Source organism: Ptychodera flava, chromosome 4, assembly GCF_041260155.1.
Source record: "Ptychodera flava strain L36383 chromosome 4, AS_Pfla_20210202, whole genome shotgun sequence".
NCBI lineage: Eukaryota > Metazoa > Hemichordata > Enteropneusta > Ptychoderidae > Ptychodera > Ptychodera flava.
In genome coordinates, this window is record NC_091931.1 from 30,341,538 (window position 1) to 30,353,669 (window position 12,132).

Sequence of the window (12,132 nt, forward strand, 5' to 3'; positions counted from 1 at the left end):
GCATGCCTGATACTTCGGAGATCGATTCTTTGTCCGCTTGTCAAGATGTATCTGACAAAAACAGTCCGGTGATGTATACGTCGCAGTAAAATTGCCGCTAAATTAGATTGTACATCGGGCGGTGCTTTTTATCGGCAGAATCGATCGGTGTTGTACATCATCAATGTAGCCGCCCATGTTATCGTAAGTGAAGCTGCTCTATTTACTTTTCCTTCTCAACTATATACAATTTGTAGAGGGGGGGGGGGTTGGGAGGTAGGGATGCACCGGCGTATCTTAGGAAATGTTGTCAGAATGAGGATAATTATGTAAACGTTTTGCCTTCAAAGATTTTACTCAGTTTTGATTACTAAGCAGACTTTCCAAATCACAGTTTTCCCCTTGAAGTCATGGAACTATTTTTAAGCAGCGGGTTTTAAAAACATTTTGACAGTTTCCGCTGTTCTTTTTTGCAAAATCTTTTATCCCCCTCCAAAGAGCTAAGTACAGGTCTAGCCATTCTGAGACAGGGAGAATGGGTTTAGTGAGTAAATTCAAAATGGAGGTATTGAAGTTCATGTTTACGACTTTTGTTATGAGAGGAAACCAATGTTTTGGGCATTGAAAGAACGTGTCCTCTATGTTTCTAAAGGATGAATTTATTTCTCTATATTTTAGAGTTGTTTGAAGCTACGTGTATCTTCTAGAGGGGTGAAATTATATAAGTGGTTGTCTCGGTCGTTTTCAAATAAACAACTGGAGAACAAGCCATTTTAGATCGTTGGCAAAAAAAAACGAGTTTAGGTGTGGCAATATTCAAAAGCTCATAACTTCTCCAGTTTGCTGACGTCTATCGTTGTTGCGATTGCCAACAATTCCCCAAGGCCTACAGTCGAACTGTACATTAAAGTGATCTTTAATTTTGCTACACCTCAATTTGAACTTCAACGACGTCAAGGACAGTTTATTTGGTGTAAATAGCTATTGATCGATGTTGTGGAAACCGGTCGCAAATGCGGTCGTGACCTACTTAAGTTGGTTAATGAAACTGAGATCGTACACTGTGTGATCGCCTGGCTGTCAGAAATGACCTTATCAATCATATCACCAGAGTTTGATTAGTAGAGAAACAAAAAACCGACCAGATCTCATGATCGACAAGGTTATTACGGTAAAACCGCATGTTGCTACATTTATTTCCTTCGCCCCTGCAAACAAGCCGAATACACCTCAACTAACCAGATTAATGACGACCTGCGGCTGTTTGATATTCTTAATTAATGTTGAGTGCGCATTTACTTGGAAACGAGCCTAGGGGTGTGTGGTGAGGTCAGCGTTCAGGTGAAGAAAATAATCCCCGGACGTTCGTTCGATAGTTGAAAGTTAGCATGATGAGTTGAAGGCTATTTGAACGTTGTTGCTACAATCTAATTTCAGCAACGTTTTACTTGGTCTTTTCTAATTTATTTTCAACCGCATAGCAGAAAAGAAAAGCAGTCCCCGGTCTGTTCAAAGGTAAAGTGCATTGTGAGAGCTGCAGGTAAAATTCGCAGCGGGGGCTTTCAGCCACACTTAATGCACAATATTCCTTCTTGTCTTTTCTTCGATTACATTTGAAGGTATTTGTTGCCGTAGTCGGGCCCGAGAGACGGTTCTGTAATTACTTATTTCGTAAAATTGAGCCCAAGACGTCTCTCTCTGAAGTTACCCGGTCGATTACACCGCACTCTGTAGCACCATGTTTACCCTTACCGACTTTTACAGCGATCAAAGATTCAACCCACACATGCAATAAATGTCACTATAGATGCGCGTATCCTAGAAACAACTGTTTCATCACTTTAAAGGCATACACTATACATCGAGAATTTCCCCATCAAATCGCTCTCCTTTCTTTATATCTGCCCGGTTCCATTATACTTCTTACTACTTATGTCCACTGCACAGGGAACGGTGTCCTTTGACGGTCCTGATAGAAAAAGCATCACAGTGTTCGAACAGAATCAGGGTAAGTAAACTCATAGAAGCTCTCTCTCTCTCTCTCTCTCTCTCTCTCTCTCTCTCTCTCTCTCTCTCTCTCTCCTCTCTCTCTCTCCTCTCTCTCTCTCCTCTCTCTCTCTCTCTCTCCTCTCTCTCTCTCTCCTCTCTCTCTCCTCTCTCTCTCTCTCTCTCTCTCTCTCTCTCTCTCTCTCTCTCTCTCTCTCTCATGCTTATACTATGTGTCTGTATATACACGCAACATGGTAGAGGATTGCAGGATGCGTGAAACCGAAGTAACAGATATTGAAGTACTTTGTGTTATATATAATATATATATATATATATATATATATATATATATATATATATATATATATATATATATATTCTGCCACAAGTTCATGCAAACACCATGTATAATATATATATATATATATATATATATATATATATATATATATATATATATATATATATATAGTAGTACATATGTTTGTGTACATATGTACGCAAATACATATTTTATGTATTTTCTTGCTTATTGTTCACACATTCATCCATTCAATAAATAGTTCGTCGTTATGTTGTGCATGCGATACATGTGGGTTGAATTCTCAAGCGTACATGTGTCGGGTGTCTCTGCGATTAGGCAAACAATGTTCGAGTGCAAAAAGTCTCTGAAGTGAGCGATAAGCTTCACACAAAATTACACACACAATCAGGGTCTGACACATAATGTGCACATTGTGCACGCGTTCAGTCCGTCAAGTGTGGGCCTAATCTCCCCGGGGCATGACATAACGGCTGTGTAGGTATAATCTGCTTGTTTTAAAGAATTTGAGACCACTCGTCGCCAGAAGTGTACCAGTTTTGTTTGATCGGTTCAACATGGTACGCTGAACATGCGTTGTCAAAATGGAAACCATGTCATTATTGCATCATTTTCGATGATTTATAGAATTTGTCCAGCTCCACTTTAATAGCCATCATTTTTGAAAACACACATCGCAATATGTCGCCGGCTGGTTTATGCAAACAAATTAAATGAACAAAATGTTCAAATTCGAAAATATGAATGCTTGAAGAAACATGATATGATTAGAATTCCTTGGGAAAATGAGTAAGGACTGGTGTTGCTTTTAGCTTAGCCGTCAAGGTCAAATGCTGGGCTGCATGGTGTTTGCATGAACTTGTGGCAGAATTATACATCTTGGCAGCGTGTGGTATCAAGTTACCACTTATGTATTATTAACTGACACTTGCAAACTGTAAAATGTATGTGTCAATGTTTAGATACACTTTATAGTTTTTCATGAGTCGACAGTTATAGGATCGTTTTATTGGTGAGATTTGCAACCGTGCTCTGCTAACCATCCGTGACCCTCCTCAACTCCCCATCCTTTATGCACACATGGGCACTGCATATATATTAAACACATCAGCAACACATGTTCACTTGTGTACAATTCCAGCTTCTGAGATCATTTCAAAAGCTCGGAGAATGTTACGCGCTTAATGACATGCCTTAATTCTGTATGGTGTGATTCAAAAGATATCGATTAAACTGACTTTTCCCTGTTGCCGAAAATGACTCATCTTTTTATGCAGATGCCACCGCTGTTGTTGTTGTTGTTGTTGTTGTTGTTGTTGTTGTTGATGATGATGATGATGATAGTGATTATGATGATGATGGTGATGATGGTGATGATGATGATGATGATGATGATGATGATGATGATGATGATGATGATGATGATGGTGATGATGATGATACTATGATGATGATGATACTATGATGATGATGATGGTGATGATGATACTATGATGATGATGATACTATGATGATGATGATGGTGATGATGATGATACTATGATGATGATGATGATGATGATGATGATGATGATGATGATGATGATGATGATGATGATGATGATGATGATGATGATGATGATGATGATGATGTGATGGTGATGGTAGTTGTAATGGTGATGGTTGTTGTTGTGGTGGTTTATTTATTTATTTATTTATTTATTTATTTATTTATTTATTTATTTATTCTATATTACCGGTATTCTTGTAAACCTTTTCCGTTTTGATTTCCAGGTGGCGTGCTACATCGAATAGCAATTTATGACCCTGAATCTAACAACCTAACGTTCAACGCGACAGATTGCGTACCGGTAGAGTGGCAAGGTAAGGCTGAACAACGATATCCAAGCTGTTTTGGAGAATTCGCCCCACGATTTTGTATTTCCTGCACACAACAGTAAATTAAAATCTTATCCAGGGGCCATAATGTGTCGGACCAAACGATAACAACTGCACCACATCCTATGTGCATTAAACCTTTACAGCTTGTTGAAAGGTCGAATCGTATTATTATTAGGGTACATGAACCTGTGCGTAAATTTCAAGTCGAGTCGGCTTTACACATTAAAGGCAAAATGACTTGGGTATCGAAAGTGAAATCGTTGTTCGAAAAGTCATCACGAGTGTGGCGATGTTTTCTTGATTTTAGGCGGTCAGGCACGTACTGTATCCAGTAATGAGATGTTCTCATTCTAAGAGCACGTCAATTTCTGCGGGGCTCAGCCGGCTTGACCACCCATAACCGAATTAACAGCCTCAAGTAAACACGCCTCGTGCATTCACTGACTTCGAAATCTAATCAGTAATGGCAGACGACACTTTTTGCCGTTTGATCACAAAAGACCGCGCTTTTTTCGGCCGACACGTTCACAAGAACGCGGTGTAATGGCACCGAATCAAATTAACTACATCACTGCTGCCGAGGCAATCTTCAGTTTGTAACAGAAACTAGCTACGTACCGCAATTTAACACCAGATAATCATATATAATTCTAATATCATGATATTATCAGGGAACCCTTGCTAACATCAACACCCGCAGTATAAGGAGCACCAAACTGTGCGATTTCGAGAAATTGTTACCATTGGTGTTTTTGTATGTAAATATGCTATTCCCTGTGGTATTTTGAACAATATTAACAAATTTGAAGGTGATAATCACCTGTGATTGCAACTCCTGCCAATTACTATATGATAAAATACCCCTACAACACACTAGCAGGAAATTTCCCTTCTGTTCAGTACGACAAAATTCTCCGCTGGCCTTCCTGGGCACATAAATTTGCCCTGCCTGTCGGCAAACCATCTCAAACAAGCGAATCTCTCTCTCTCTCTCTCTCTCTCTCTCTCTCTCTCTCTCTCTCTCTCTCTCGTATCGCTGATATCGTTTGTCAAATTTGCTCTCTGAGCAAAGAGTTTTTAAATTTTTGAACTGCCCTTTCCCGCCTTCTGATACAAGAAATCGTCTGCGAGCACTTTTTTAACTTATGAAATTCATTTTCTGCCCCTACAATGTTGGTTGTTTTTCAGCGGCTATCACCCCGTACTTGAATGACGTCAAAGTCGATTTTCTTTCTTGATTTCACAGGTGGAAAGGTGCCCTCTGATCAGCTGATGATAATCGACGAAATTGTGCACATCAACAGGATAGCTTTCCTGTCAATCACACTGTTATCCGTTTCCGGCATCTTCCTGGCTCTCCTGTTCCTTCTGTTCAATTGCCGCTACAGAAACACCAAGTGAGTTATTACGACAAGGCAGATCTTTCAGCCTTCGGTACTCTTCGCCGCATTCAAATTTACCAAGCATTTTACGACAACAGAAAAGTTTTGTCAACTCTGTTTGTTAAAGGTATCGCCTGTTCCAATTATGCCACAGTTACCATGGAAAGAGAAAATCTAACCAATGACGCTAATGTGTTACAGAGTTTGAATCCCTGTTGTTTATAAACGAATTCACGTCCGGACTTACATGTAAGTCATATACGTGATAGAAACTAACAAATGATCGCTGGATACAATGTATATCACTTCCCTGTACGTCACTCGTGCACAGTGACGTAACCCGAACACAGAGACAAGAAAACCGTGCAAAAATGCTATATCACTATTCGTTACGGAATTATTGGAAAAGTATAACTGTGAACGCTACTCTGCAGAGTCGTTAAGACTCGATTGTCGATCTTACAGGGGTCTATCTTTCAGAGGTTCAGTACATGTAATATTACCAAAATAAGACGCTTTTTTGCGCTAAAATTTGTATTTTGACTTGTCTCATGATGACAGTTTTATGGGAAAACTTTCCAAGCCCCTCAGGTCATTTTCCCCATTACTCCATGCCATTTTCAAGGAAAATATGATCTTGTTTGAATGGATTTTTGATAGTCTGCTAATGTTTTCCCGTTAGAGACTTATCAAAACGCTTAAATTTGAAATATTTCCATTTAAGGGGCGTATGAATACGCGTAAATGTGAGTTTGAAAGGACTCGAGATAAAGCTCCCTCTTGAGTCTATCCGCTCTGAAACTACATGCACCGCAGACATGATACTTTCGAAACATCAAAAACACATCAATGACATCAACGTTGAAGAGCTGGCTCATCGGGGAGTGGAGGATAAATGTCGAAGTGATTAATGTAGACCTCTGCCAGTACTTACTCGATCTACGCAAGTGCGTTTATTTATGGCATGCTCAACAGTGCGTGGTAGGCGAATTTCGGAAAGAATTTTAGTGATTCCTCTAGTTTTGTAACGCTAACACCCCCCCCCCTCAATTCCCTGTAAACAGGTCCTGTTTAGAATCAATAAGACGATGAGTTTGGTTGGGCCAGACCATGGTGGTGAATGAGGCAAACAATGGTCGACTGACGCGTCCTGGGGGCTTTACGGCGCAAAGTCACACACCAGGAAACATACCCCGTATGCATTTCAAACGCAACAGACTGCGCGTACCCTGCGACAGAGTTCCAATCTAAACCACTCTGGATAACGACTGATGTCATAAAATATCAATCTAATCTGCGCGAAGTGTTTCCTGCCATCCCCAACACTCTGCTGTGTCAATATCAATACCGACACTTATATGGTAATAATCCGATTCTAGAATCCCCCCGGGGTGAATATATCACCCCGGTAATAGCGCTTTAAGTGATCGACACTGGCCGTCAAAAGCACCCTCGACTCGACTAATTTACAGCCTTCATGCACGTGTAGAGCAATCATCAAAATTTCATGGCTCCTCAATAATTCATCGCTGTAAAAACCGTTTTTTATGAAACCGTCAGGAAAGAAGCTCGTGCTGAAGTTCAGTGCATGAGAATAATAAGAAGATGAAAGTTCATTAATATTCATTGTGTTAATTGCTTTCACAGGTACATAAAACTGTCAAGTCCAAACTTGAATAATTTAGTCATCATTGGGAGTATATTGGTGTACATTTGTCTAATCCTTCTCGGGATGAATTCCACCATCGTCAGTGACAACTACGTGCTATCAATCATATGCACAGTGAGTAAACCGACCCTTCTTTCATTCCAATACATCGCAATTTTTATCGGTTTTGGTGTCACCGTGGCAACCAGACCTGGAAGCGAATCTCGTTGCCGCCATATTAAGCTCTGTTCACAATTTTGAGTGTAGCGGTTGGAATTGATCTTTGAATAATTTATACGTAGTGAAGTACCAAGATAAAAAAGCGACTGTACCTGACGTTTTAAAACTCATAACATAACATACAGTGATATTTGAAACCCTTGAGTGAAGATTTACACCCTTTTCTGATGTCTTTGCTTTCTTTTAGGTTCGTGCCTTTCTATTGGCCACTGGGTTTTCACTCGCCTTTGGCTCTCTATTTATCAAAACATATCGCGTCTATCAGATATTTACGCACTCAAATAGCGGTGTCCTTCGGAGCAAGGTGAAATTTCCTTTGTTTCTCTATTGATTGTCAGTTTACCTTTGCTATGAAAGTGAAGTCAACGCTGTTTAGATTACAAGGGCTACCGAAAATTTTGGGTCTATCGTTAACGTTCATCTGTCTATAAACTCTCTCTCCGTCACTTGACCGAGTTATCCGAATTCCAACACACTACATCCACTCTGACCCCTTGACCCTAATCTTTCCACAGCCTGTCCACTCCTGACTGCGTAAATGAAAGAATCAAAATTCTAGTCAATCTAAGCGTTCACCTGGAGCTAAAGTCCAATAGCACGTCGTCTTTCATGCATGTGTGCATGTCAAAGTCTGCATCGCGGCATGTGCTGTGCTTGTAGGCGTGTACGATTGAAAGATACTCTCCCATTAGCATCTTGATCTCATCTTGATTTCAAACTGCTCTTCCGTGGTTCCCAGAGATTGTAACAAAACTGATGTCATTAACCTTGGGAACAATCTTACATATAATCAAACTATCAATTTTCTGATATTGTGTAGCTTTTGTAAAGCTCTTCGAATTTTTCAAAACAAGGTATTTACTCATCGCAAAAGATTTCCGCCTTTGATGTCCCGAACACCGAATCTTTCGCCTATTAACGGCCTTACATGTAGGTCCAACATTCCCAATAGCCGAACCACAGGTCTCAGCATCTTCCATTAGTTGACAGCACGCAAGCAGACAGACTGGCACACAATTAGAAACTAAGACAGACAGACAGACAGACAGACAGACAGACAGACAGACAGACAGACAGAAAAATAAAACATGACGACAAACATCTGCGTCAGACGACAGATCAACGTACTGGTCGGACAACAGGAGAGACTTCGGTACACTTAAAAGTTCTTTTCGGTATAAGAAAGCAATGCATTATATTGGACTAATAATTTGTTTCACAAACGTTCCCCGATTTACTTGCCCGGTAATGGCAGAAACGTAAGTTAAAAGATGCGACTGATAGCTTTATGACTGACGGTAACGGAGTCGGATTCTGACGGGAAACTATTTATTGCGTTTCTCTCTCTCTCTTTTCAGATGCTGAAGGAATCCCGCCTCTTTTTAATGGTGTTGTCTTTGTTTATCGTCGATGCTTCTGTTATCATGATATGGATATGCATCGACCCCTTGCATTTGCAGGAGAAAATTTTACCAAAAAGGGTGAGAAACACCTTCGTCTCCCCTCGTAAATTGCCATCGGCTGGATGAGCAAGCGTGCTTTCACTTTCGTCAAGAATAACTCACTTTAGTCTCTTAGTACAGCAAGTGCTTGTGACGTTTGCTCGGTATTGACGATGCCGACTTTATGTTGCTATTTCAATGTTTTCGGGGAAATTACTCAGAACGTATCGGCACAAGTAAATATACCTAATGTTGCTCTATCTGTTCCCCAACCGTTTGTCCTCTTTCGCTAACGACATTCTCTTTCGTGTTTTTTGTCTCCAGTCGATCGAGGCGAATGACACCGTCTTTATCCCTATCATCGAGCAGTGCACCTGCGAGCGTATGGAGGTCTGGCTGGGTATTCTGTACGCCTACAAGGGCCTGCTCCTTCTGTTCGGCGCTTTTCTCGCCTGGGAAACCAGGAAGGTGAAAATCGAGGCCCTGAACGACTCTCAGTACATCGGCATGAGTGTCTACAATGTGCTGGTGATGAGTATCATAACGGTCATCATATCAAACGTCATCGGTACGGGTCAACAAGTCACCACCACGTTCTTGATCGTGTCGTCTTTTATACTGATTTCTACCACAAACACATTGTGTCTTCTCTTCCTTCCCAAAGTAAGTCGTCTTTGATCTGTGGAACTAGCTGTCGCACATTCTATGGCAAACAAAGAAGCTGTAATTTTAGTGATTAAAGCTACACAGACAAACGAGAGAACAAAAAGAGGGGATAGCTACATGAGGAGGTGTACTGAATTAAGTTTGCGATCAGGAATATACTGGTACACTGAAAAAAGTAAAAGCAAAATGCAGAACACCCATGCACCGCGCAGATTGTTTCAATGTCACCGTTAAATCACATTCATATTCTGATCTTTCGTGTAATATTCCGCTATATTCACGCTTTCAGATATATGCAATAAGAAAGGGGAGTGCAGTCACGGGCAACCCGGTGACCTCCGGACCTGGTCTAGAGGTGAAAGGTCGGACATGTAGGTTCCAAGTTAGTCAGCGACAGGATTTTAGGGAAAAACTATTCCGAGCTGAAGTGCACAACAGAGCCTTCAAGAAAGAGCTTGCTCAGGTACGTGTACGGTTTGCGTCTGATTTCTTGTATCTTAACGCCCTCTTGTGGTCAGATTTGTTTCAGACAAAGATAGTGGGTTCATCGACGATGGAGACAGACTGTCTCCAGCCGGTAGATGTTTTTATACATTCTGATAGTATTGCACCCCCTTGCATTGCCATAGAACTGTAGAGAAGACTTAATGGTAAACGAAGCGAAAAATCCTAGCGAAAACTTTGTAGCCTCTTGTCAATGCGGTGAAAATCTAGGAGGGCACTGCCCGCACAGGAACGGTAGACACATACTGTTAGTTACTAGGATGAGAGACTATGTTTTTTTCAAGACAGGGAATACTACATTTTTGTGAAAATGCCATAATTAAACTAAAGTGAACGACTCTGCTGAGTAAGTTTACCAGAAAATAATAACAAAAACGCACAAATAACAAAATTTAAGCGTCTATTCATAACCTTACATTTGTAACATGGACCTCTGTTGAAGTGTGAATAGGCAGGCCAAGATGTAATGGTAGGTGCAATGTGTCTGTTGACTAAAACTAGTCGATTTGGAATTAGGAGACTAACAATTTCACTCGTTGCTTCGTAATTGCAGCTTGATGTCAGAATAAAGATGTTGCAAGACGAAATGGAAGAATTGTTAGAGTCCGAACTTGACGAAGCACCTACTACATCAAACGATGAATCGACGGCCGAAGAACAGGAGCGCCTCTTCCACCAGAGTTCGTCTTCGGAACTGCTGATAAATTTGCCTGAGACAACCATCAACAATTACTACGAGATCGAACGTCAACGCCAACATGAAAATGGCATTTGCTGCGACGAGAGCACGCCCATGTTTCTCAACTTCGAAGTGAGCGACGACGCCGCTATCGCCGAACCGGAGATCTACAAAATTTCCCCGTCCGCCTTCATACCAATGCGCGTGCGCAAAGTCACTCTGGATAACACACACCGGAGATCTCCGAATAGGACTCAAAGTATGGGGTCAGACTGTAACATTCATAGGACTAGCGCGGGGAAAAAATCAACGCAAGTGATCACCCGCGAAGACCACGAGCGAGAAATGGAAAGGCTACGCAACGAGATAATCGTTTTGCAAGGACAGTTGGCGGAACTCGACTCATACAGAATGATCTACTATGTGTGAACCTGAATTTCAGCACAGAAATTTCGTCTTAGTCTCGAAGTGTCACCGACCCCGAATGCGGCTTGTGATCGAGACAGACAGACCAACGCGACTGTGCATTGTACCATTTCCTACGACCACGTTCCCCCGGGAGATGGCGAGAATGATAACTTTGCACAGATTCGAAAGGACATAATGCACTTAACAGTACTACATCACAGACGATGGCGATTTAGTGTTGGGGCCGAAACAAAAACAAATACACATTTTGTGCCAGGGAGGAAAAAAACTTTCATTTTGGGTCTGTGAAGTAAAACAGAGCAGAAAAAAACCAAGACAGTTAAAAGTCTGACACGAGACAAAACAGACAAATGAACATACACCATCAGGTCAACAGCCTTCACCGGCTGCTCATGACGAATGCAGGTGTCTATTGAAGCAGTTTTCTACAACTTTTAATAGAGAATTTATGAAAAGACCAAAACTCGTAAAAACTTAATCTGACGGTTGCCTTGGTGAGAGCAGAGACATGTCAAACTTGGTTAAGATGGTTAAACTGTCTGTGGATTCATTGACTCTGTTGATTTGTTTTTAGATGGCAATAAAGGTTATTTTTGTTGGATTTTGATTTACTTATCAAACGTAATCTGTTTAAAGTTGGCGAGACTACATGGGGGTCTTTCGCGGCTCGAGTCCGTATTGGTTATGAAAGCTTGTATTTGCTATGACCCATTTCTCCGAGTTGAATGACAAAAAGCTTCCCTCTTCTTCAATTGCAAAGCAAGGGAGATTTCAAAACGCACAAACCTTCAAAAGCATGGCATGTGTCTTCAAAATCTTGACTCGAACAAATTGTCAAAGTCCAAAGTTTCCTGCTTGCAACATAAATGAAAACAATACATGGTTGCTAGTTAGTCCATGCTCGATGTATGCAAATATCTTCACAGGTAGAAATCGACACGACTGATGGCAACCTTGCGTATATTTCGACG

At 41.0% G+C, this 12,132-nt stretch overlaps 1 protein-coding gene across 4 annotated transcripts in view; it reads left to right on the plus strand.

The window, feature by feature from the left end:
- The window catches only part of LOC139131444 (gamma-aminobutyric acid type B receptor subunit 1-like), a 95,193-nt gene extending 83,421 nt beyond the window's left edge, over positions 1 to 11,772 (plus strand). For 2 of the 4 annotated variants that reach the window (XM_070697485.1, XM_070697484.1), the window contains exons 9-17: positions 1,927 to 1,987; positions 4,064 to 4,153; positions 5,418 to 5,568; positions 7,201 to 7,336; positions 7,629 to 7,745; positions 8,800 to 8,922; positions 9,208 to 9,546; positions 9,839 to 10,012; positions 10,607 to 11,772. In XM_070697485.1, coding sequence (XP_070553586.1) covers positions 1,927 to 1,987; positions 4,064 to 4,153; positions 5,418 to 5,568; positions 7,201 to 7,336; positions 7,629 to 7,745; positions 8,800 to 8,922; positions 9,208 to 9,546; positions 9,839 to 10,012; positions 10,607 to 11,161 — 1,746 coding nt within the window. In that variant the 3' untranslated portion in view covers positions 11,162 to 11,772. The remainder of the gene's footprint in view (positions 1 to 1,926; positions 1,988 to 4,063; positions 4,154 to 5,417; positions 5,569 to 7,200; positions 7,337 to 7,628; positions 7,746 to 8,799; positions 8,923 to 9,207; positions 9,547 to 9,838; positions 10,013 to 10,606) is intronic. The other 2 variants (XM_070697487.1, XM_070697486.1) reach the window with 1 other exon arrangement.
- The last annotated feature ends 360 nt before the right edge of the window (positions 11,773 to 12,132 follow it).